Raw genomic sequence first — 26,466 nt, 5'->3', positions numbered from 1 at the left:
TTCAAGAAGTTTCCCATCTGAAAGAATTAAAAATTAAAGTGAGTCCAAGTATGTACAAAGTATGTTAAAAGTATCACAAGTCAGTGGTAGGTGCAGTGAGTCCTATGGAAGTTTTGGTTGTTTGTTTGATAGAGAAAGGATAGAATATAGTGGCAGTGCAATTTTTTACTATTAAATTATTTTAACTCACTTAATATTTTTATTCAATAATCTTTCTCAGAAAGTAAATGGACCTGGTTCTTAAGATGGAGTAGGTCCAGGTGGCACAATGTTTATGTTTAAAACCTATTTAATGATATATTAAGGCCACTGGAAATATTAGCCTATTTATCAAAGAGCCTTAGAACTGAACGCAAGTAGGAAGGAAATTGTAGGACATGGGGAATGTGATGGGGTGGAGGCGGTTTGCAGAGAGGTCTCAGAAAGAAAAGCCGCCCTCACTGGCGAGGCCTCCCTTAGAAAATGCAGCAGCCAGCCCCAGTCCTTGATCTTCTGCCAGCGTGTACTGAGGGAACTTGCCACATCTGAATCTCACATTTCTGTATCTCTCAGGGCTGTTATCACTGCAAATGCTGGCAAATGTTCTTGACATAAAACAATAGGAATTCTGCTGTCATTTCTGCATTAGCGAGTCATAAAGCTCTGAAAGAAACCCCAGTAGAAATGTTTTCATCAAGTGCATAAGAGAAAATAATAGAAGACACAAAAAAAAGAGCAGATAATTTCAAAGCAAGATCGTGGCATCTCTGCATAGGACCTTAGAAGGACAGAGTTACAATCACTGATGTGAAAATGATGGTGATGATGATGATGATGATGATGATGATGATGATGATGATGGATTTCAAAACAAAAATTTTAAAAATGTAACAAAAAGTCACCAAAATTTTAAAACCAGGTTCAAAGAATTATGTGAAGTAGATGCTTTTATAGGGTATTATCCAATAAACAGACATACATCCCCCAAGTATTTCCATCTCCCCTCCCTCTTCCTTTTGGAAAGAATCTCTTTTATCATTCAAAGCCGACATCTGAGGACAAGTCTCTTCTAACCGGAACCTCCTACATTATTACATTAGTAGTGTAAGTGCAGCAGTTCTCCCTGGAAACAGACTTGAAAGGCAACATACCAGGAGCCACTCTCTGAGCTTCTTTAAAGGAAGTCAGGAATTGAGGAATACATTCTCATTGCAGATGGCTCATTTTTTGTATTGAATTTTAGCCCACTATGTGCTCCAAAGCACCACCCTGGGTTTGCCACAGTGATGATCAAAGGCTCCCTAAGCCTGTCTCAGTTTTTATGCAAAATTTGTCATCTAGGAATTCCAAGTTGTACAATTTTTTTTTAATTTAAAGATTTCTTTAATGTTTATTCATTTTTGAGAGAGAAAGAGACAGAGAGTGAGACACAGAACCTGAGTGAAGCAGGTTTCAGGCTCTGAACTGTCAGCACAGAGCCCAACGCAGGGCTCAAACTCACGAACCATGAGATCATGACATGAGCCCAAGTCGGATGTTTAACTGACTGAGCCACCCAGGTGCCCTGAGTTGTACAATAGTTTTTAACAAAGCTTAAACTGTTCAGTTGTTGAGGAATGCCAAAATCACATAATCCTTTCATCTTCTGAACTCATCTATTTAACTTCATAATGTAAGAGAGTTAATTAAATGAGAAGGTAAAAAACAAAACAAAACAATGCGAAGGTAATGTTGAAAAGACAAAATTAAATTTCACTTATAAATTACTGTAATATGAGTGCACACACACACAAATTCACATCACACTTTGACCCCAGAGGAATCCATTATAACAGATTCATTATATTATGACTGAGCATTTTTTACTTTTCTAGAACTAGAAAATGTGCCCTAATCCTTAGGGCACATTTAGTAAATTATACAACTGCTTTGGGGAAATATCTGTTTTTTAGCTGAAATTAAATGCTTTGGGAAAATATGTATTTTAAACTACACCAGTCTATCTCCCCTAGACAAATATGATCTAGTTGAATCCTTTGCATTTTGAAGTTTGCAAGGAAAGGTAACTGGAAATGCATAGTATTAAATTTGATTTATACCTGGTTATTGGACAGATTTTTAGAGATTTGACAACATAATGATCTCAAATGCAATATATTGGATGGAAAAGGCAAGTATTATACAATTTATTTACACTTTAAAACACAAAACAATATTGTGTGTTCTAATGGATGTAGATCTATGTAATAAATGTAAAAAAAAACATCTCAGGGAAGGGTTCACACCTACCAGGATAGTGGCAGGTGGGTGAGTAAAGAGATGAGAATACAGTAAGGCTTTAGCTATATCTCAAATGGTTCATTTCTGAAAATAAAGTGAGCCAAGGCAAGTACAGCTAAATATTAGCGTGTGTTAAATGTACACACTGGCATCTACAAAATTGTTATCTGAACACCTGAAATCATTTATAATTTTAAACATTCCCAATATAATATTACAGAGTATTATCTTAAGAATAGGGCAAAAACTTTATTTCCTTAAAAGAAACTATGATGGCATTTCAGCATAGGGCATATAGTCAATGGTATTATAATAGCATTGTATGGTGACAGATGATAGCTACACTTACGGTGAGTATAACATAATGTGTGGGGTTGTGGAATCACTATGTTGTATTCCTGAAACTTGTGTAACTTATGTGTCAACCATACTTCAGTTTTTTTTAAATGGGGGAGATAGCAACATCTGCCCAACCAACTCAAACTCTGTGCTACCTTTTAACAGACATAGACGAGTGCACTGCGGGGACTCACAACTGTAGAGCTGACCAAGTGTGCATCAATTTACGAGGCTCCTTCGCCTGTCAGTGCCCCCCGGGGTACCAGAAGCGGGGAGAGCAGTGTGTAGGTAAGTACAGCAGAACAATAAGCAAAATCCTGTCCTAAACCTCTTACTTGCTTAAACCTCAGTCATTCAAAACAAAGCACTCATATTTATTTGGAGAATGATGGCTAACAACTGCTTATTCTTTCATTAAATACTGATCCGTTTTCCACATTAATGAGAAAGAGCTAACCTAAAGGGTGAGCGTATTCTGGGTATAAAGTGTCGGTTACATGGTAGACTAAGCAAAAGCATAAATTTGGCATATGGATGGGACCACAAAAGCAACCAAGGAGATCATTTTAAATTAGCTGTTTGGGGGCCATAGCACTAAAACACTGATGACATGAACCTTATTCACTGGTTCATAAAATAGCATAGCTTATAGGGCAAATGGTGAGGTTCAAATCCCAGCTGTACCCCCAACTCACTTTGAGGCTCTTCACAAGTGACTTACATAGGCTGTGTGTTAACTTTTTTCCTTTGTGGTGTGGAGCTCCTACCTCAGAAGCTCACATGTGGGAGTGCTTAGAACAGCGCCTGGTCCTGGGTGGAATAGCTGTGTACTATCATTATGTGATGAGTTAACAGACATGTACTAAACATTCTTTATGTTGCAAGTGGGTGCAGTGCTGGGAACGCAAAGCCAAGTATAGCATGTGCCTCTACTTGAGAGCTCTACTTGAGCTACCTGAGGGCAGGGGCCAGATCTGGTTTGTGTCATTGCTGTCTCCCCAGTCCCTGAAGAGTGCCTGCCAAGTAGATGCTCTGTGCATTTTTTTTTTTTTTTGAATGACTGGAAGAACATAGTATAAGGAGGCTGACTGGCAAATAAGAAGTAAACAGTAAAAAGTAAATGTGTTCTGGGATCAGTCATGAGGTCCAGCACCAGGAATGAAACTTTCTAAATTGACTCCCTGTGTCAATTGCATTCATATGATATTGACATTGATTTACATACCGCCTTTTACCATACATCAGTGGAAAGTACTTCTTTTCTCTTAGTAAGAGAGGATAAGAATGTGGGGACAGGGAGCTAGCATCAATTTTCGCCTGAGAATGCTGGCTGTTGACATCAGGATGTCAACACTGAGCTCCTCATGGGCCCTGGCCCAGTTCTGCCTGCCATGGGGTTGTGCCCAGGTGCTGGGATTGGTGCCCAGCCTCTGAGAAAGGCCCAGAATTTGTGGGACTGAAGCTGTGATTTAGGAAAAGACTGTGTGGAAAACTCCACAGGCACCAAAGTTTTGCCCACTGGATTAGTCAGGAAAATAAACACCTTAGGGTATAAAAGGTATAGAAAAAGAACTAACTCAACCTACTATGGGAACAATTAAAAATAAAATGTATTCTTATAGCCCTATATGATATGGCAGGAAGAAACATTCTTAAATTCAGATCTAATCATGGGGCTGCCCTGGTGTTCCCCTCACCCACAGAACCAACTCTACATTCGTCAACAGAACATATAAGATCTTCTTCCATCAGATCCTCTGTGGTATCAATACCTCCCCCCATACACACACACAAAATATTACACTTCAGTCCTGTCCACTAGTTATAGTTCCGCACATACATCACACAATGTCACACCTTAGTGTCTGTACATAAGCTCTTTCAGCACCAGGAACATGCACCCCTGGCAAACTCCTATTCAATTTCCAAATCCCAGCTCAGGGTTACTTCTTCTGAGAAGTCTTCCATGATTTACCCAGATATGATTAGTTACTCCCTCCTCTTTGTCAGTACTTCTCAAACTTTGATGGATCTTTTTTTTTTTAATGTTTATTTATTTTTGAAAGAGAGACAGTGTAAGCGGGGGTGGCAGGGTGGGGGCAGGCAGAGAGAGAGAGGGAGACACAGAACTGGAAGCAGGCCCCAGGTTCCACGCTGTCAGCACAGAACCTGATGCGGGGCTCAAACCCATGAACTGTGAGATCATGACCTCTGAGCCAAAGTAGGAGGCTTACTGAGCCACCCAGGTGCCCCTTGATGGATCTTTTTTTGTAAATTTCTAGTCTGTTACAGATCAATACTACTGTAAAATACAATAAAAATGTTGTGGCAATACCAAATTGCTATTCCTAAATACATATTCTGAATTTCTGTACTTATTCGTCGTGGACTGGTCCAAATAGTCCACGGATCAGCAGTGGTCAGCAGGCCACACCTTGAGTAGAGTGGTGCTCTCTCTGTACCTTGTGTAGCTTTCTTATTGTTGATCTTATCATTCCATGCAGTAATATGTTTTCATGCCTTTCTTCCATGCTAGACAAGGTACAATGTACATGTATTTATCATCATTAAAAACCAGCAGTGCCAAACACAGCACTTCCAAATAACAGTGATTCAGTAGATGCTTACTGGTTGAGAAGACATACATCAAGTATTACTGAGGGCTGACTATATACCACATACTGTTCTAAGTGCTGGGCCATCATGGTGAACAAACACAGTTTACAGAATCACGGCCCTCATGGAGTTATTAGAAGATACCATTTATAGAAACTAACTGTCAATACTGGCACCTGGCTATAATACTGGGTACTAGGAAGAACCACGCTAAAATTGCTCTTTAGTATGAAGTCTACACTCATTCAACTAATGTTTATCGAGCACCTACTATGCCAGACCCTGTTCCAGGTATTAAGCACACAGCAGTGAACAGACAAAAAATACTTTACCTTTGCCTCAAAAGGATACAGGTCTTATTTGCCATGCATTATAGTGAGGGAGACAGACAAGAGGCAAATAAACACATAACACAATCCCAAGGAGTATCAATGGCTACAAAGAAATATAAAGTAGGAAAAGGGGACAGATGGGGCAGAAGAAGCTATTTTATATAAATGGGCAGAGATGGCCTCCCTGAAGTGACATTTGAGCAGACACCTCAATAAATGAGGTAGAAAGCCATGTCAATATCATTACCTTTTATTTCAATATTCAAGTGAAATCAAATCTATTTTGCAGCTTATTAATAATAGCTGCCATTTATTTTTACCCATTTTGTGCAAGAAAGTTTGCCTACATAATTTCATGTTATCCTCCCAACAAGTCGACCATATTGTAGTATTATCACTTACAGAGGAGGAAATGGAAGCTTTGAGAGGTTAAGACCATGCTAGTAATTGCCAGAACAAAGATTCCAATTCAGGTTATCCTGAGGCCACTTAAGCATACTGCCTTCCACAGTTTTAGGTAGAAAGGTTCAGCATTATTGTTTTGTTTTTGTTTTTTATCAGAAGTTAGTGTCACTACATAGTCTTACATAGTATGTGCATAATTGTTATTTTAAATCACACACTCCATGTTAGAATTGTCACAAAGCGTAGAGTTAATGAAATTTTATTATGCTTCTAAGATGTTAATCCTACTCTGCAAGTTCTCAGCTGAGCATTTTATAGTTGGAAATATTTATCTGAGAAGAACACAGCCTGGAACACTTCATCAATGTGTCAGAGGTCACTCTCAAGAGGTAATTTGTGTAGCGTCCTATTCCTTCCATGGCATTCTTTCATTTGATTCTCACAGAAACTTCATAAGATACACATAGCAAGTATTACTATCCACATTTTACAAAAGAAAAAACCTAGATACCAGACGTTTATGTGACTTTGCCAATGTAACCAGCTGAGCAGCAGACCACACCTCCTGTCGCTTAGATTATGCTACATCGCTCAATTCTTCTGCAGTTTTTTTACTTTTACCATTACAAATAATTTTTTAGATCCCCAAACTAATACTTATATATATGTGAAATAGTCATAATTACTCTTCTGTCTTTAAATCTCAACCCACTCAACCAGCTTTATGAAGTCTTTGTTTCTAACATCTCACTCAGCTGCAGAATGCAGAGTATATTTAAAACACAAACACTAATTTAAAAAGATAGGGACAATTATTTTAAGGGAGATTTTCTCCAGCTAGGTTTCCTAGATAATGTCCTGCTGAGAACTTAAGAGCTAACAACTATGGACAGTTAATAATTTGGTTCTCTTTGTGTGTGTGCCTGATAACCCAGACATAGATGAATGCACCATCCCTCCATATTGCCACCAAAGATGCGTGAACACACCAGGATCATTTTATTGCCAGTGCAGTCCTGGGTTTCAGTTGGCCGCAAACAACTATACCTGTGTAGGTAAGCTTTTGGGGTGCTGCCATACTGACTGATTTCTATCTTCAAAAAAAGGAAACGTCATACCATGTTGTTCTATTTCCAGTTTTTCTGTGTTCTTGAGTGAACTGATTTCCATCATCTTCCCTGCACAAAGCTGAAAAGACAATAACCAATTTGTCTCTTAAAACACATCAAGATGTGAATGGAAACTTTGTTAATGTTGGTTTTTAGTTGTCCTCTGTGGGTTTATCAAAAATATAAAAAACTACAGATCAACTGATATACGCACACCAATTAGTCAGCAGTGTGTGATATAAATGCTGAAGGTGCCAAAGGGTTACTGCAAGTTCAAGTACATAAACTTTCCACTGAAAGTGCATCTGATTTTTACATGCTTCTTCTCCCCTTTCAGAATGCAGTGTCATGGCACAAATTTTAAGATTGGCATGACATGGAAAGAATCTAGTGCAGGAAAAATGCCTTTTCACAACATTTTCAGTGCCTTGGAGCATTGCAAAACTCTGTATGGGTCTCAACAGCTTATGCTATAATTGTAATGGAATTTAACAGAACCCATTTAAAAAGTAATAAATAGCACAGATAAATCTTCACCACAGCATGCTGAGAGACTGTATCAGTACAAATGTCTTATATCAATTATTTATAGACTTGGCACTTTGCATTTGAACAACAATAAAAGAAAATAGATGCTGGAATGTATATTTATTAGAATCATTAAATTCTTTTGGAAAGACTCATCAAACACAAAACTAACTGTCATCCCCAGAAAGAAATATTCTGGTATTTCCAAAAGAAGTGTATGGCAGATGTTTGAAGTTATTCCAACAAATATGAAACCTGAATGGATGTTCTCCAGTGAGCTTCTGCAGGGCAAAGAATCCAACTAGGGAATTATTCACTTATCATTAGATGACATAGGTACAAAAGAGTAAGGATATGGTTGAAGACGTAGATATATGAGTGTATATAACTTTTCCTTTCAGATATAAACGAATGTGATGCCAGCAATCAATGTGCTCAGCAATGCTACAACATTCTTGGTTCATTCATCTGTCAGTGCAATCAAGGATACGAACTAAGCAGTGACAGGCTCAACTGTGAAGGTGAAATATTTTCCAAATAATTTGCAATAACAGTTCAATCCCTATATTTTCTGCTGCTTTATCCAATTATGTACCTGTTTATGAAAACAAATTTTTATGCATGGAAATTCTATTCTTTAATTAAGTTCTGTGATAACATTGGCTTTTTAGTTTGTCACCAAGAGAAAGGAGAAGGGACAAAATAACTGAAATATTAGATACAGGCTGGGTCTAATAATTAGAAGGGTGTTCTGGTGTCTCGCTTCTCAAAGTGATCTGATGGCCAGCAGCATTGACACTTCCTTGTCTCTACTTGCAAGAAATAGAGATCTCAGGCCCCAGACCAGACCTAGTGAGTTAGAGGCTGCATTTAACAAGAATCCCAAACGACTGGTACACACACTTCAGTCTGAGGAGAAATGATCACATTCAGAAACAGTAGAATATAAACCAAGAGACCTGTCCTGTAGTCTTATTCCTGCCACTGTTTGACTTGGGCACACATTTCTTAAGTTGCCTGGGCTTCGCTTTCCACATGAGTAAAAAGAGGGCCATTTAATTGGAAGGATGACCTTCAGAGTCCATTGCCCATGAGTGTTCCACTGTGCAATTCAAAAGGCATAAGACATCCTGAGGGGAATGCCATTGACACTTGATGTCTTTGACTTCCTTCCAGCTTTACTTGGGGCCACAGAGGTCATACCCCACCTGGAGAGGTTTCACATCATGCCACTATGCTCAAAACCAAAAGGGCCTGGCTCTGGACAGCTGCTTCTGCCCTTCTGAACAAACTACAAAGACATCACCATTGAGAAATGCAAAGCATTCTTCACTTGAATTCCCAATTCATTCATTCAGTCTGTTCAGTCAGTATTGTGAGGTCTGAGATTTGCCAAACTCTCAGCAATAATTGAGTAAAACTGATGTGTGGCAAAGTTCTAGGGGAAATGAGCTGATATTGTATAATTTTCCTTTGAGCTTCTTATAAAGTATTATATTTCTTTTTTAGAGTTTATAGTATTTTTACCCTCTTACCTTATCTTTAAAAATATTACCAAAGTAGTGACCTGTACGTTTTTCAACTCTGTGTCCTTGCTCTTGTCTAATTCAACAGATATTGATGAATGCAGAACCTCAAGCTACCTGTGTCAATATCAGTGTGTCAATGAACCTGGGAAATTCTCGTGTATGTGCCCCCAGGGATACCAAGTGGTGAGAAGTAGAACATGTCAAGGTAGGCTTATTGTTTTCATATCTGTTAAGTGTTCATTTTTAACCAGGAAAAGCAGGGACAGAGTTACAGGATTCTCTACCATAGACTTTCATTTTTTCCATCTTGCATATAATTTGAACTCTTTTTTCCCTTGCTCATCATGCATTATGCAAATCTCATCAAAAGGGTATTATTCAGTTAACACTGACTTTTTGGAAATTTAAAGTAATTATTTTTCTTTCTTAAGATGTAAGTAATTTTAATAAAATACTGATATCTCTTCTATATAGCCTATATAATCTCTATGATACACATCTTTTAATCACAACGCAAAAAGATTCAATTATTAAAATATCTTGCCATGAGTTTGAGTCCAGAGAATAAACTTAATATGTGGGTTAGGCAAACCTCAAACTAGTCTCAATTCTCTAAAATACCAAGATTATAAATTGGGTAGTAATTTAGGTACTGAGAAAATCAGCCTCATGTGTCTTAAAATTAGCTTGAATTCTTCAGCAAAAAAAACTATAGATCCAAAAATAGCTAATATCCTAGGGTCCAGTTTTAAAATAAACATTCAGGTAATCTTCACACCTATACACCTCCAATGCTACAATGTCGTTTAAAATTTCTTTAACAGGGAAAAGATTTGCTTGGATAGAACCAAAAGTATAGATAATCCTAGAAAGGCTAGTATAAACCCCTACATTTACATAAAGCAGTGAACAAGTAAAAAAAAAAAAATGACTAAACTTGAAGACAGAAAATCTGAGTCCTAGTCTTCTATCTATGTAATTCTGAACAAATTATGAAAATCTTTGACCCTTAACTTTGGAAAAGGGAGTTGTGAGAATGAAATGAAATAATATACATAAAAATTATAAAGCCTTACATAAACTATAAAGCCTTACAATCCAAGATTTTTTTAAGTTTATTTATTTATTTTGATGGAGCGGGGAGAGAGAACGAGCAGGGGAGGGGCAGAAAGAAAGGAAGAGAGAGAATCCCAAGCAGACTCTGCACTGATAGCATGGAACCCAATGCAGGGCTCGATCTCACAAACAGTGAGATCATGACATGAGCCAAAATCAAGAATTAGATGCTTAACCGACTGAGCCACCCAGGCACCCCCAAGATGTTCTTGTAACATGTACTTAGCCATGTAAGTGACTAGTAGCAAATCTTCTCTAGAGAGTCCTTTTTAATCAGAACTGAGAAAGACATACAGGAGCAATAAATCCTTCAAGAAAGGAAAAGACCAAGGAAAAGAGATACTAGGGATACTCAGTCTATATCATGATTTTATAGGAAAATATTAATTCACCGAACATCCAGGACCTGCGGTTTTATAGTATGCATATGGCCTTTCAACTAGACTCCATCTACTAAATATGAGCATAATCAGAATGGCATTCATTGCACAATGAACCCCTTTAATCCCCTTTCCAGGTTACTGGGGACTTTAATGTTAATTGTGGGAAAACATTGCATTCCAATGATTTTATTTTTTAAAGCCTAACTGAGACTTTTAACATGAATATTACATGGAGGAAAATGTTAGCCAGTGGGATGTCCTAACCAATTTCCCTGGAGTCCTGCAAAAAAATGTCTATGTGTTTTTTTATCACAAATGGATTTGATCCTCAGCAAAAGACAAACAAATTAACATACAGTGGAATCTTACCTGCCTACTCTAGTATATGAAAACATTTCAGTTACAACTAAAGGTGAAAAATGCACTAGAATTGCAAATAAGGGATTCATGAGTGTTATATCTTGAAGATATGCAGCTCCAGAATGTTTGGCTAAGCCAAAAACATTTTTTATGAGAGAGACTTAACATTCTTTTAAGGTACAAAGCAATTGGTTTTCTCCACTAAAATCATCTCTTCCCAACGTCGTCCATAGACTAAAGTAAAAACGAAAGAGTTCAGATTCTTACCTTTACACAAAAAGCTCATTTTGAGGATGAAATAACTGTTCTCATTTCCACAGCCTTGCAAAAATGAAAACACTGTGTGTGTTTGGATGGGGTGGGGGAGGCCACAGAGAAGGAGAAAGACAGAGAAACAGAGAGAATACACATACACACAGACACACATTCATCAAATATTTTAATACTATTAATAATTTCTGAAAAACATTCCAGAATGATTAAGGTATTAATTATGCTAGGCTCTAAATTAATGGAAGTAATAAATGAAATTATTACATAAAGTTTCCTTTTGCCCTTCTTGGTCTCCACATAACAAATCAGTCTTAGTTTTCCTTGTAGCTAAACAGCATCTTTATTTTTCAGAGGAGTGAAGAATATTGAAAGGACAAGTTGATTGTAATTTCTTCTAAGGGATCTAAATTCTTTCTTTAGCCATAGCCACTCCAAAAGAAGACACTTCTTATAACTGACTCTTGGAAACTCTTGGAAACTTCCAGTCTCTCTTGGGTTCCAGATAGCTTTGGCCAGTTTGGAAGGGAAAAATACATTTTTTTTCCTCCAAAGACAAGGCATGGAATTATTCTCATTTAGAGGATGCAGTACCTTACAGTGGAAAGATGCCTGTCACTAACTGTATGAACTTGGGCAACTTACTTAACCCTTATCTGTTTTTCTTCCATGTCAAATAGAGATAATATCTTTCTCACCTATGTCTACATGATTTGTGTGAAGAACAACTTAGTTCAATTTAATATTTCTTAAAAGCCAGGTGCCCCTGAGTTACATTAATGCTAGGTGATGAAAGGATATAAAGATGGATACTACAGCCCTGCCCTCAAGGGGTTTATAAGCTAATGGAAGGGTTAAGACAAACATGTAGATTTCAATAATGCAAAGCAGAGAGCAACAAAGGTCTCCCAAAAAGAACATGAGGTATGAGATTCTGATAGGAAAAACAGATTAAATCCCAGCAACTAGCCCATTGCTGGCTTGCAGCAGGGATTCAGTAAATTACTTATGGAATGAGTAAATTAATGAATGAACGTACCTGATTATGAGGAGGAATGATTCAGAAAGGCTTATATTGAATAAAATCTAAATCATTATTCATATGTAACAGGAGACAGACATAGCCAGGGATGTTAACATTAATATAATTTTCATTGTTGCTGTTGTTGTTGTAAATATAATGGCTCTCCAGTGAAAGTGTTCTCTCAGATGTCATATGAAGGCTCCTAATTCCCAAATCTAAAACCAGTCCTTGTCCAGCCTGGCCTTTCTATGGCCCTCTTTTTCTGGGGCTCTCTTCCCTTCTGGCTTCCTCACACTGCCTCTTCCTGGGTTGCCTCTCATCAGAGCCCCTTCTTTACTTCCCCTTCTAACACACTGTCTCTAAATAGCTATCTATGCTGCCCAAGGTGGAACACTTCATAGCTTCACTTCTTGTGTTATGCTTCCTCCAGACAGTGTCATCCACTCCCAGAGCATCAAGTCTCCACCTGCATACTGTACTCCACCCGCATGTCCACACCTCTAAGCCTCACCTCTTTTGGGAACTCCTGAGCCACACATTCAGATGCCCTCTCCATAGATTTTGCTTCCTGCTTTCTCAACCTGGAAGACCCTCCCTACCCCAACCATGAAAATCCTGTCTACCCACCACACTTCAAGGCCAAACAGAGATGCCTCTTCCTTCCTGAAGCCTTCTAACCCTCCAGGCAGAATTTATTCCGCTTCTAATCTGCTAGTACACTTATCTATCTCTTGTTTAATTCCATTTTATTTTATAATTATTGCCATATCTGTATTCTTAACTAAATTACAATCTACCCAAGGGCAAGAACTGGTGTCTTTCACTTTTTTTTTTAATGTTTATTATTTATTTTTGAGAGAGGTAGAGAGGGGTGTGTGTGTGTGTGTGTGTGTGTGTGTGTGTGTGTGCAAGCAGGGAAGGGGCAGAGAGAGAGGGAGACACAGAATCCGAAGCAGCCTCCAGGCTCTCAGCTGGTAGCACAGAGCCCCATGTGGGGCTCGAACTCATGAACCACAAGATCAAGACCTGAGCTGAAGTCAGATGCTTAACTGAGACACCCAGGCACCCCTCTTTCACTTTTTTATAAGTATGGCCAATGGCTAACATTTGGCTTTGAATTCAACAGATGAACAATAGGTGCTTGATAAAATAGGTGCTTGATAAAAAATATTATCAAATGACACATACTAATCTGTCTAGGACGACTTAGGCTACATCTGTCCTGAATTAAATGCAATGAATTAAATGCAAGTCCTACTCAGTCTTGTGTCTAAAAACAAATGAAATTTAACCTAGATCCCCATATACCTCTTACCTTACAAACCTTAATCTGCCACTTACACAATTTATTTACATCAGTAAATTCTTTTACCCTATGTGTCCACAGATATAAATGAGTGTGAGACCACAAATGAATGTCGGGAAGATGAAATGTGTTGGAATTATCATGGTGGCTTCCGTTGTTACCCACGAAATCCTTGTCAAGATCCGTACATTCTAACATCAGAGAAGTAAGAGAAAATTAGAACTTTTGAAAGCAGGAAGCTTTGGTCTTACCAGCCAAACTGGGAAATATTTCTGTTTTTCTCTGCAGCCGATGTGTTTGCCCAGTCTCAAGTGCGGTGTGCCGAGAACTTCCCCAGTCCATAGTCTACAAATACATGAGCATCCGATCTGATAGGTCTGTGCCGTCAGACATCTTCCAGATACAGGCCACAACCATTTATGCCAATACTATCAATACTTTTCGGATTAAATCTGGAAATGAAAATGGAGAGTTCTACCTAAGAGTGAGTACACTGAGGGCAGCCATAGTTGTTGGGAAAAGTGCAAGTTTGCTGTTGCTGTTTGGTGGTATTCACTTGGAAGGAAAGCTAACATTTAAAGAGTTTTTATGTGCAAGCATTGTGTAAGGTCTTCCTGTGTGCATTATCTCGTTTAATCCCCTTGGTAACACTGTCAGAGAGATACTAACATTTCATCTCCATCTCTATAGAAAAGTGAGACTCAGATTTAGGAGCTTCTCTAAAGTCACTCAGAAACCAAGTTGAAGACTCTAATGGAGTTGTGTGTGACCTACAAAACACAAGCCTACACAAACACACATACCCCAAATAGATACCACAAATCAGTGATAGTTATTTAATTGTACATAGAAAAATTAATTCCTGGAGAACTTTTCAGAAACTATAAATTCCTTGTCACACCTGCAAAATTATTTCCATTCACACTAAAACTGAAACCTGGAAGTCCCTGAAAAATGACCCCAACCCCCTGCACCAAATGTGCCAGGAGTTGTACCATTGTTGCCAAACCTCCAGGCACACAATGTGAGGTCACCTTTGTGTTTTCCATTTCTTTCACTGCCTAGATGAAATCTCTCTCTAAATTCTGCTATTTCTTTCTTCACAGTATCTCCTGGATTATCTTTGCTTCCCCATGCCCCTGCCTCTCTTCCTTTAAACTGGCTCTCACCACCCCCTCATCCTTCCAAGGGCTTCCGAGCAGATCTCCCTGACTCTGATGCCTCAGCCTTCCAGGCCCCCTGCAAAGGCTCAAAAAGTTCATTTTAGGTTAAAATTCTGACATATTTCAAATACGGCTCACCACTTCATGTGAAAATGATGGCACCCCACCAAACAGTTTGCAGGGTTACGGTAACTATTTCACGCTAAGGATGTTATTCATCCAGTTACAATTTTCTCAAAACTCCTTTGGGCACTCTTCATTTTTAACCAAATTTTAAAGTCAATATTTCATTTTGAGAACATGAAAAGTAAATTGGGAAATTCATCTTTGTGGTGAAGTTTACAGATTTTTAATGTTTACATGTTTATCCTGTTCTTTGATATTTTAAGTTCCTTTCCAACTCCAGAATTATGTGATTCTGTTTCTTTGCCAGTAAATTAAAAATGATTAATTTCTTATGACCAACTTCTGAAGAGAAAAAATCCAACCCCAAATCTATTGCTATTCTTTTTTTCTAACAGCTAAGAATAAACTTCTTTAACATTTGATGCTTTCAATTTGAGATATACTAGATATTTGTAAGAAGTTTACTCTAAATGAATTTCACACAGTTCAGATAATACCAATTTAATAATTCTAGCCCAAACAAATGACATTATTTGTAACCCATGGCAATAAAACAGGTTCATCTCAAAATCTTTTTAAAAACTAACTTTCCATTTTGAACTTTCAGCTATAGTTTAAAAAAATAAAATTTCTAGCATAATCGACAGTTAAGCAAAGTTCCAGCATGTTATTTTCCTTGCAATAAACATAGCAGTTTAAAAGTTTTATGATTCATATCAGTGCATTTATCGACTTGATATTTTCAAATATAAATTCTCACAGTGTTTTTCTCAAGTAAAATCTTTTTTTTCCCATAAGTGATATAAAACACTGCCAATTTTTATAATCCCAGACTAAATTTTAAATTGTTTAAAACAAAAACTATTTGAAATAAAAAGCCATTCTAAGATTATTTCTTATCACGTAATTCAAAAAGTAGTGGGGTTAAATGCTACCAAATTTCTCCACTGAAAATCCACCTGTGTAGAAGGCATAAGAGTCAATCATCAGGCCTTAATTAAGCACCTACTGTATCCTCAGACCGATGTGAGGTGTATGTAATACACACTTATTTTAAACAGCTTTAAATATTGCTGTGTGGCGAAAGTTAACACCTTTGGGCAGGGAAAGGGAGCAATTTTATGTCTAATTCCGTGGTCCAAGACATCAAAGAATTAATGTTGGCTGGAATAGACAAAGAATGTTGTTTGGTGGTCATGATACTGGACCTGGTCTTTGAAGATTATAAAATATAGGATTTTACTTATATTCCTTTTCAGAGAATACTGAGAAAACCTTCTTCCCTGGAAAAGGGGACATATTATAAAGAAGTAGTACACAAACTAGAAGGCAGAATACCATCCTCCCCACCCATACCACCCAGTATCTATGCCTTACTGAGCCTATTTTCTTCATAGCCTTTATCACCACTTTGCATAGTATTCATTGGTCTATGTCATGCACTACAGTATGGGTGTAATGAAAACAGACTTCCCCTGTTGATTCACTCTTCTATACTCAGCACATGGAATGTACCTGGCACTTGGCAGGGGCTCAAAAAATATTTTTAAATGAAAGAATTTATTCAACCAAAGCCTTCAAGGAATTACTATTACCTTCAAGGGGCAAGCACCTGCTGGATTCTAGAGACACAACAGTGAATGAAGCCAAGCCAATCCCTACCCCAATGGAGGTCATAGTCAAGATACTGAGCAAGTGCTCACAGTTATGCTGAATGTTACAATAGGGAGTTGCAAGTGCGCTTGGATGCCTAACAGGTCAACTGCTAAGAAGATAGGAATGGTCTGGAAGCCTCCTGAAAGAAGTGGACTTAAGCTGAAGACTAGCAATTAAAGACTAGCAAATAGAAGGAATAAAAATCAGTCCAGTTGGTCTGAAACTCCAAGTGCTGTCAGTGGAGTGGCTTGAGAGAAGCCTAGAGAGATGAGCAGGGCCTTAGGGATCATATTAAGGATTCAGGTAGAGAAGTTGCTATTGGATTTTCATGTTAAAAATGATGCCTGGCTACAATGCAGAGTAGGACAAGAATAGAAATGAAAAGACTAGTTAGTAGTTCAAGAGATGCAGTACTAGTGTGGTAGTGGTAGCAGTGAGTCCAAAAACAGTGAACAGATTTATGAAGATATAGGAAGAACTATATGAGTTGGTAAGTCATTTGCTAAGGGGAAGTGGAGGAGGAGGAATCACCAAAGATAACCTCCAAAGATAAGTTTCTGCCTTAAGCAATAGTAAATGGTGGTGGTGCCATTTATTAAGATAGGGAAGAAGGAACCAGTGTGGAGAGGAAGGTGAGTTCAGTTTGTACATGCTTTAAGTTTGGACCCTTCCCCTACTTTTCTGAAACCACTGAGACCAACAGACATGAATTATCTGAATTTCCCACTCACCTCTGCAAATTTAAGTTCATGTGTCCCCCTTCTTACCTTCTCCCTTGAGTTTTTCCAAGATGAGGTTTCACTTCTGTCAATCAAGGCCAATCCACCACCTGTATTTTTCCTTCCATCTCCTCTAGAACCTTGCTCCATAGAACTCCCATTTACCTCCTATGTTTTCAACTTGCCTCCCTCTAGATGTTGCCCTTGTTCTCCTCTCCTTTCCCAGCCAAGGTTCTTAAAGCACAGCCTGTAAACACAGTCTCTGCTTTCTCACCTCCTGGTCACCTTTCTATCTTCTGTTCCCATTACCCTACTGAAGTTGCTCTGAAAAAAAAAAAGCCACCAATGACATCCGTACTGCTAAATCCAGAGGGCGTTTTTCAGTTCCAGTCTCCCTCAGCCTCACTACTCTATTGGACACTGCTGGCCATTCATTTGTTTCCCATTTAATCATCTGCTTCTTCTCAGCTTCCCTCAATGGCTTCTCCTCTGCCTACTCCTTAAATATTGGCTTCTCCCAGATCCAGCCTTATCGCACATACATTCTGTCCCTTAGTTTAGTGTACACTCATTGAAGTGACTGCTAAATCCTAATCTTCTTTCTCTATCCCTGCTTTCCTCTGGCATTCAGATTCGCACATCTACTAACCTACCCCTCCAAACTCATCTCCTTCTACTCTCCAGCACTCATCACATTCTTCATCAGAATGAAACTGCATTCAGTTCTCCTGAACACACTTCTTAACAAAACTTCCAGTTATCTTTGGTGACTATCCTCACACATTAAAAAGCCTTTCCTCAATGCTTTAGGGTCCCTCCTCTTTTCCCCTGTATTTTTCACCTAGTGTATCTTCATACATACCCTACATAACCTCATATATCTTAGCATTTGCTATATTCTATTGAAATTAACTATTTACATGTCTCTTCACCTACTAGAATGTAAACAAATACATAATGCTAAGAAGTGAAAGATGATAATTTTGTTTAACAGTTCAAACATTATCACATTCTCACCTGAACTACAGTCTCTATAAAGACTGGTACTATCAATAAAAGTGAAGAGAAAAAATAATACTGAGGGATGTATAGAAAACACAAAACTATCAGAAAAGCAGGTCCCTGTAACTTGGAAGTAATGACTATTGTGTGGACAAGGGAAAAAGAAACGAGAAAGATTGAAACCAAGACGGAGTTAAGTAGTGACTTTTATTCTACCCTCAAAATTCTTCCCCTAATTCTTATAGGACTAGGTATACTCACAAATAATAGAAATTGCAATTCAAGAAAAATTCTCCTCTCCCTCCCTCTTTTTTCTTTTATTTTAGCAAACAAGTCCTGTAAGTGCAATGCTTGTGCTGGTGAAGTCGTTATCAGGACCAAGAGAATATATCGTGGACCTGGAGATGCTAACAGTCAACAGTATAGGAACCTTCCGCACAAGCTCAGTGTTAAGATTGACAATAATAGTGGGGCCATTTTCTTTTTAGTCTTTTAAGAGTCCACTATAGGCATTTAAATCGCCAAAGAATATTGTTACAACAAAGCACTATTTTATTTATAGACGTATCTAGTACATCTACATCTATATGCTGTACACTCACCAATAATTCAAACAATTACACCATGGTATAAAGTGGGCATTTAATCTGTAAAGATTCAAAGTTTGTCTTTATTACTGTATGTAAATTATACATTAATCCACTAAACTGGTCTTCTTCAAGAGAGCTAAGCATACTCTATCCAATGAAACTTGGATTCTTTTCTGTAAAAGTGGGACAAAGCAATGATTATCTTCTGTGGTGCTTAAGGAAACTTACTACAGCCCCACTGACAGTCTCATAAGGAGGCAGCCTCATAACATTGAACAGCATGCAAGTTCAAGGATGAATTTTTTAACTGCTTTGTAACAAAATGGAAAAAGTCAATAAAGATATATTTCTTTAGAAAATGAGGATCTGCCATATTTGTGTTGGTTTTTTTTATTTTCATTATCAGTGTAAACACAGTTGTTTATTACTTAGTAATAAATAATTATTGTATAATATGCTGGTTTCTGTTGAATATTTTAAATTTTGTCAGGAATTTTTTATTATGAATGTAAACAAAAAAGTAAGCAAAACTTCCAAAATGAATAAGGTAGCCATAGAACAATTATTATGTGAAGAAATCTGCAGAGAGTACATGAGAAAATAAATTATTTTTAAACCATAGTGGAGTTGACCTGAAGAAGCAAATTCAGTGTGTTCATCAGTTCAAGCTGCCATAATAAAATACTATAGACTGGGTGGCTTATAAATAACACAAATTTATTTCTCACAACCTAGAGCCTGGAAGTCTAAGATCAAAGTGCCAGCATGATCACGTTCTGGTGAGAGCTCTCCTCAGGGTTGTAAACTCATATCCTCCCATGGTATAAAGACAGGAGTGAGCTCTTTTGGGGTCCCTTTTATAAGAGCACTAATCTCATTCATGAGGGCTCCACCGTCATGACCTAATTATCTCTCAAAGGCCTCAGTTCCTAATACTATCACATTGGAAGTGGATTTGGATTTCAACATATAAATTTGGGGAGGACACAAACATTCAATCCTTAACACTCGGTAAATGTAAGAACATCCCTGATTTCAGGACTTCCACAGGATGTGGAACAAAATGAAGAAAAGGTATTGTACTGAGGAAGTTTTAGTTTCTGAGTAAAATTAAAATTCTAAGACTTCACTTATAACTAAAATTTCTCATCTTTATTTCTGATGCTCACAGAGGAATAAAATGGAAATTGTTCTTCTTCTTGGCATCCAGAGTGACAGTGAACTAAAGCAAATTATCCTCCTTCTGAATTCAATGAAAAGGTTTTATGTCTTGTTTAAAGTGTAACTGCTTCTCTTTGATGTATTATATTTTTTAAATAAAAATAAATATTCTTTTAGAGGATCACTCTATCTTTGGAAGTTTTTTAAAGGTAACCAGTAACAGCCAATATAATTTTGTCTGGGAAAAAATTAGTTATAGCTGCCAGAGCAAGAACAACCATTTGATTTTTTTAAGAGATAATCTAGGAGATAAGGGAACAAAAAGACTGCTAAAATCATGCCCCAAAAAGGTGTGCAGCCAATTTTCTCTTACATCCCGTTTGAAAGCACATATGAATAACTTCTGACCCCCAGGTAACCTCGACACTGAAACAAGTGTTTCTCAAAGAGTTGACTAAATGTGCAGTAATTGTCAAAAGGAAAGTTCACCAAGAAATCAAGAAACAAAACAAACTTCCTGTGTGAGCAGAGGATGGGCTTTTGTTAAAGGGGCACAGAAACAGTGATGAGAGAATAGGTCTAACCAAGAGCCATATGAGGAAGCAGAATAAACAGCCAGCCACAACACAGCAGGATGGTTGAGTGTGTTGCTCACTCCATCTGCATGATTACTTTCAGTCCAGATAAGTTAAGACTTGATTTAAACTTTTCTGTTTTAATCAGTCTATTGATTTTTCTACATGCAGTCACAGTTCTCAAGTCAGTGATGGGAATGGTGAGAGTTTAAAAAGAAAGTTTAAGATCTTCTTCCAACAGATTTTTGTGCTTAAATAAGGAGGCAAGGTCTTATCTATGACTCCACAGAGGATTATAGAAGAAACAGGAATTTCTCTGAAATATTTATACATAAGCCCTGACTCTCCACCCCCACCTCTAAACAGACATATATCTTCTATAATTATATATATTATTATATAATTATATGTTATATATTATAGAACATATATTATAGAATAATATATTTTATAGATTATACATAAATATATAAATTATTTCTGTATTACATAATTAATTTATAAAACATTATATTATAATATGTAATAATTTATATATGTTTTTATAATAATAATAAAATAATAGTGTATATACGTGTGTATTTGGGACATATAGAAACCATTAACTGCAGGCAGGATGGCTGCCCTTTCATCCCAAAGCCTAGCCCTATTCACAAATCATAAACACATGAAAAGGGTTGATATAGTGAAGAGTCACAGAATTCCTTTTTTTTAATTGTAAAATACACATCCAATTCACCATTTTAAAGTGTACAACTAAGTGCCATCTCGTACATTACAATGTCATGCAAATATCAACACTATCTAGTTTCATACCTATTATAAACCCCATATCCATTAGCAGTCACTCCTCATTCCCCAACCCACAAGCACTGATAGGAGTTACCACTAGTCTACTTTCTGTCCGTGGATTTGCTATTCTGAACATTTCATACAAATAGAATTATACAACAGGTGCCCTTTTGTGTCTGGCTTCTTTCACTTATCATAGTGTTTCAAAGTTCAGCCACTTTGTAGCATGTACTTCCATATTTCATCCCTTTTATGACCGAATAATATTCCATGTATTACCACACTTGATCCATTTGATGTTGGCAGGCCAGGTCCAAGGACCCAGAGGGGCTCCTGCAGGGCCAGCCAAGAGGGTCCTTGGCTTTGCACGGGATGGAAATCAAACATGAGCCAGCAAGAAGTGAGAGCAGAGTTAATTGAAGATATAGAGAGAGCAGATACAGATGGAGTGTCTGGGAAATCCAGAAAAGAAAGGAGAGCATCTGGTCTTTGCTTGGGGTCTGGGGATTTTTACTGAGGATTGCAGTCTGGTGTACGTGTCCTCTCAGGCATCCAGGGACTGGTTAGAATAAAGACAAGGGCCCAGGTGTCATTCCTTGGAAGCAGGGGGTCTTAGTGTCAAGAAGTCAAGCTCCGTTGGTCTAGAACATACATATGATGCCTTCCTCCTGTCATTCTCACTTGGTCCTTCTTTAGATGTTATCTATTCTAAAGAAATCCTTAACTCCTTGTTCCTTACAAGGAGGACATACACTACATCCTGTGGCACATGTAAAGTGGGGGGTGCAGGTTGCAGCAAGAATAAAAGTTGAAAAAGGAGCAAAAAACAAATTTTTCTGGAATCCTTCATTTTCCCTGTCTCATATTCATCAGTTGATAGACATCAGCTGATAGGTTGTTTCCACCAGCAATTCCTTTTTATGTTACCTATCAAAAGGAAACTGATTTCTAGGTGACTCATCCACTCATTTCACAGCCTAAATCACCCATTCTTAGTTTCATTTTTAACTAAAAAAAAAAAAATAGCCAGTGAAAAAAAATTTTTTTTTCAATTCACAGAAGCAAAATCCTGGAAAGAACTTTGGAAAGCTAACACATGAGCTCCCTTACAGGTACAACCATTCAAAGCAACATAAAAATCTCATGTTCTCTTTTTAATATAATTTGAAATTCAAAATAAACATCTTCACTAAAAACAAACCAAAGCAGTAAGACAAAGACCTGCTTTGTTTTCAAACTACACATGACTCCCTCCCCCCTTCCTCTGTGAGAATCACTGATTTAAACCAGCTCCCCTAGATGGGAATTACAAGAAAAATTCATCTTCAGAGTCATTATTATTCAGCAGCAAACATTTATTGAGCAACTTCTATGGTAACCCCTTGCAACATTTAAGAGTGTGATGTAGTAGAGAAGAACCAGGCTTCTAGACTCCGTTCTAACATTAACTACTTGTGAGACTTCACTTTTGGGGCCCTGGGTTTTTCTTTACCCATAAAACTGAGATATCGAAACAAGAGCTGTTTTTCACTTTTTAAAAATGTTTATTTATTTTGAAAGAGAGAGAGAGACAGACCGAATGAGCAGGGAAGTTGCAGAGAGAGAGAGGGAGACAGCATCAAAGCAGGCTCTAGGCTCTGAGCTGTCAGCATGGAGCCCAACACGGGTCTCAAACCCACGAACCATGAGATCATTACTTGAGCCTAAGTCGGACACTTAACCAATTGAGCCACCCAGGTGCCCCTTCAGTTTTAACAACTATAACTAACCCTTACCCCTGGCTGCATTGAGAGATAAAGTGGCTCAATTTGCCAAATTTTTCAAAGCATCTGAACATTCCTTGTATGCAATGGCTACTGGGAAGCACTGGACCTTGGTGGGAGAGAAAACTAATAGTTTCCTCCCACAACAGGTCTTCACAATGTGGGTTTGTTATGGAGGTAAAGAACCAAATTAGCTACAAATTTTTAAATTACAATTCAAAGTAATTCTTTTTTTACTATTCAAGCTGTTAAATTATGCATGTTTTTGCTCCTTTTCACCTATACTGAAATATAAAAACTCATGTTAAATTAAAAGTCATTTTGCCTTGTTTCATCAGTGAAAACATCCAGCCATGGGTTCCAACACTTCCAAACATGCTTCCAGGGTAATAAGTATATTCTTAGTAAGTCTCAGGAATGAGGTCACAACTAGTTGTTTCCATCACTTCACCATTCTGTTACTATACCTGGGCTCAGAGACTTCCATGCTCTTCGAATGGACAGTTACATTCTGACAGTGATTACGAAAGGCCTCTTGGTTGTTAAGATTGCCTCAAAACAGAGTACATTCCCTTCAGGTGCCAAATTTCCCTCTTGACTAATCTCATTGACAACTTGCAATCTCCACCCTCTCCAAACATAAAATCTCTTATTACATGCACTTCTTTTTAACAATAATAATAGGAATCTAAATTTAGATGCCACCTAGTCAAATCATCTCATTTTTAAGACTTGCTCAAGGTCACAGTTTGTTGAGCAACACTGCTGTGCCTAGAATGCAGGTCTTCTGACTTAGATTAGAGCTCTTTTCATTGGCCAAACTCCAAATTCCAACACCAACAAGCAATCGCTCTCCTTCCTGCAAAGCATCCACCCCAAATCATGGACCAGCTTTGCTGATTGTCATGACCAGTTGTCACCACTGCTGTTATGTGCAATTGTGTTGAAATAACACAGATACCAACCTGATTCTGATTTACTCTCTTAAACTTTAGCTGACTTGTTCTCTTTAAAAGCTCCAGAGAGGCAGAAGTAATTGTGTTACACAAAATATTCCTAAACTCTAGAAACTCAAAATCAAGAACCAGTCATGTAGACATTACTATACTGGAAAGGACAGCAATTCCCAAAAGATAAAGTCCATTACTAAAGATCCAGATGTAGTTCTCTGCATGGAAGAGCTTTGAGAGCAACAGTGGTGAGGAGGGAATGAGGCTGACGCTCTCCTGGCTCAGAAGCTGAGCCAAAAAGACTCTGTAAGAGTCCTTTCATAGGATTCGTGTAAGATAAGGAGCTAATGTAAAGATTACTGCCATTCCTTGACACCAGGTAATATTCATTAGGTGATTTTTAAAGGAAGAAACAATGAACATCATCACCTGGAATAAGATAAGATGACTCATTAACAACTCAGTCCTCAGTGGGGCTTTTAGTTCTTTCACAATATGTTTAAACAAAAATGGCAAAAACAAGTAGGGCTTTTTTATTGTAATTTAATAATGTAAATATTGAAGGGTAGAAATCAACTGGAAACCAATCCCCATGTCTAATAAATATAATCGTCTCTATCACTTTGCCTCTACAAGGGAGATGTTTTGGTGAATCCAAATGATGGAAATAGAAAGATCATTCAGAACGACCACCTGAACACAGCCCAGTGGGATTATTATTTTTGGGGAAGCCTCACAAATACAAGTTTATTGTTGAATCCTGTTTCCATGACTCCAAGGAGTTGCTTATGTTTTGAATAGACATGTATGCTTCTAACTTCTAACTCTTCTTTTAAAATATAGAACAGCTGCTGGCCTGCTCATATGGTATGCATAAGAAGTCCACAAGGGACAAAACCTTCCATTAATATGTCGAATTATTTTTAACAGACTTATATTTCTATCCCGGATCATCTCAGAAGGATGGCACGTTTCCATACTCCCAGCTGGGGGGAGCACCTGCAAAATACAAACCCAAACTGTGACACATCTGGTACCAAAAAACCGATCTTGTTTCATCTGGCCAGCAGACTAAAATATCAAGATCGTTGAACAGAAACAAGGCAAAAAGTTAACTGCCTCTCATATGTAGTCAACACAGATGTCTAGTTAAGCTGTTTATATTGTAAGTACGTGTATATGTTAACGGAGCACAGACCCCTTTCTTTAATAAGCCAGAGTTGGAATACAAACTCAAGAGAATTTTAAAGACCTGAATGTAAGAATTAAGTTCTTTTTTTTATCTCCCCATAGAAACCAAATTTCTGCAGAATCTCAGCATTATTTTTAAACAGATGCATATAACACAAATAATTTTGTTGAGTTTTTTGGTATCTCCAAATTATTTATTTCCTTTAAAAACTGTATTCCATGTTTTTGTATTTTAATATTTAGATTCCATTTCTTTAAGTGGTAAATTACTTGCGTGTGACTTAAGCCAGGTATCTTGGTTTGTGTTACCCTCACACAAGAATTGGGTGTGGGTAGTTTGAGAGGTTAACTCAGAAACAACAGGCAAGGAAGTAGGGAAAATGAGTCCAGAAAATGAGAGATGCCAATAAATGAGTGAGATAATGAGTAGATCACTTCTGTGAGAAACTGGTACACATTTCCTTTAGGATCCTCTGAGAAATTCTGTGGAACTCACCCCAAAATCATCCCACCAGGAGCTTCCTAGGCTGGGACATTTATCTACCAACTTCCAACCTCTTGTGAGGGCTGCCCCCAGGGGCACTAACACCACACCCACTTATAACTTAAAACTACCTGCAGGAGAGGGAGCTCCCTAGCACTGGAGGAAAGCACAGGCAGACAAGAAGAGACACAGAGGCTTGATGTTGGATGCTGGCAGTGAGCTAGAAATTTCTACTGCAGCCCCCAGTAAACCCATGTGGCTGAAGGGAATTGGGGGAGGCATGAAAATCTGCTGACTGAGGTCAGCACACTGTGTGATGAGTCTGACATCTGAAGCACATGTAACTGGCCTGATGGCTTCAAATCACATGAACCTCTTCCTGGACTTTTCCTGTTGGTTCTCCATCTTTTTTTTTTTCTTTCTTCCTCTTTCTCTTCTTCTACTCTAGTTTTCTTCTCCTCTAAGTATCACTTAACAAATTAGGCACCAACCATGTCCAAGACACATGGTTCCAAATTAGATGCAAAGACACACAAGATGTTATATAAAGTGGTATCATATAGTTAACACCATGAGCCTCAGTGATTCCAGAGCATATCACAAGTCCAACTACAGACCATTGTATAAAATTAGTTGTCCTTCAAAGGTGAATCTTCAGGGAAGCTAATGAAGCTAAATCTTCAAGGCCCTTCCCTTGCACCAGTCTCTTCCAAGGCCC

At 37.9% G+C, this 26,466-nt stretch overlaps 1 protein-coding gene and 1 long non-coding RNA gene across 2 annotated transcripts in view; one reads left to right on the top strand and one right to left on the bottom strand.

Moving 5' to 3' along the window:
• The window catches only part of EFEMP1 (EGF containing fibulin extracellular matrix protein 1), a 58,242-nt gene extending 39,047 nt beyond the window's left edge, over positions 1-19,195 (top strand). Inside the window, exons 5-11 of the mRNA XM_042932319.1 lie at positions 2,764-2,886; positions 6,887-7,006; positions 7,990-8,109; positions 9,203-9,322; positions 13,658-13,781; positions 13,865-14,060; positions 18,569-19,195. Coding sequence (XP_042788253.1) covers positions 2,764-2,886; positions 6,887-7,006; positions 7,990-8,109; positions 9,203-9,322; positions 13,658-13,781; positions 13,865-14,060; positions 18,569-18,730 — 965 coding nt within the window. The 3' untranslated portion in view covers positions 18,731-19,195. The remainder of the gene's footprint in view (positions 1-2,763; positions 2,887-6,886; positions 7,007-7,989; positions 8,110-9,202; positions 9,323-13,657; positions 13,782-13,864; positions 14,061-18,568) is intronic.
• The window catches only part of LOC122216071, a 131,212-nt gene continuing 111,745 nt past the window's right edge, over positions 7,000-26,466 (bottom strand). Inside the window, exon 5 of the long non-coding RNA XR_006200678.1 lies at positions 7,000-7,139. This is a non-coding gene — a long non-coding RNA (uncharacterized LOC122216071). The remainder of the gene's footprint in view (positions 7,140-26,466) is intronic.

Source organism: Panthera leo, chromosome A3 (assembly GCF_018350215.1).
Source record: "Panthera leo isolate Ple1 chromosome A3, P.leo_Ple1_pat1.1, whole genome shotgun sequence".
NCBI classification, from domain to species: domain Eukaryota; kingdom Metazoa; phylum Chordata; class Mammalia; order Carnivora; family Felidae; genus Panthera; species Panthera leo.
The sequence above is the reverse complement of the archived record's forward strand: the minus strand, read 5'-3'. Positions and strand labels throughout refer to the sequence as shown.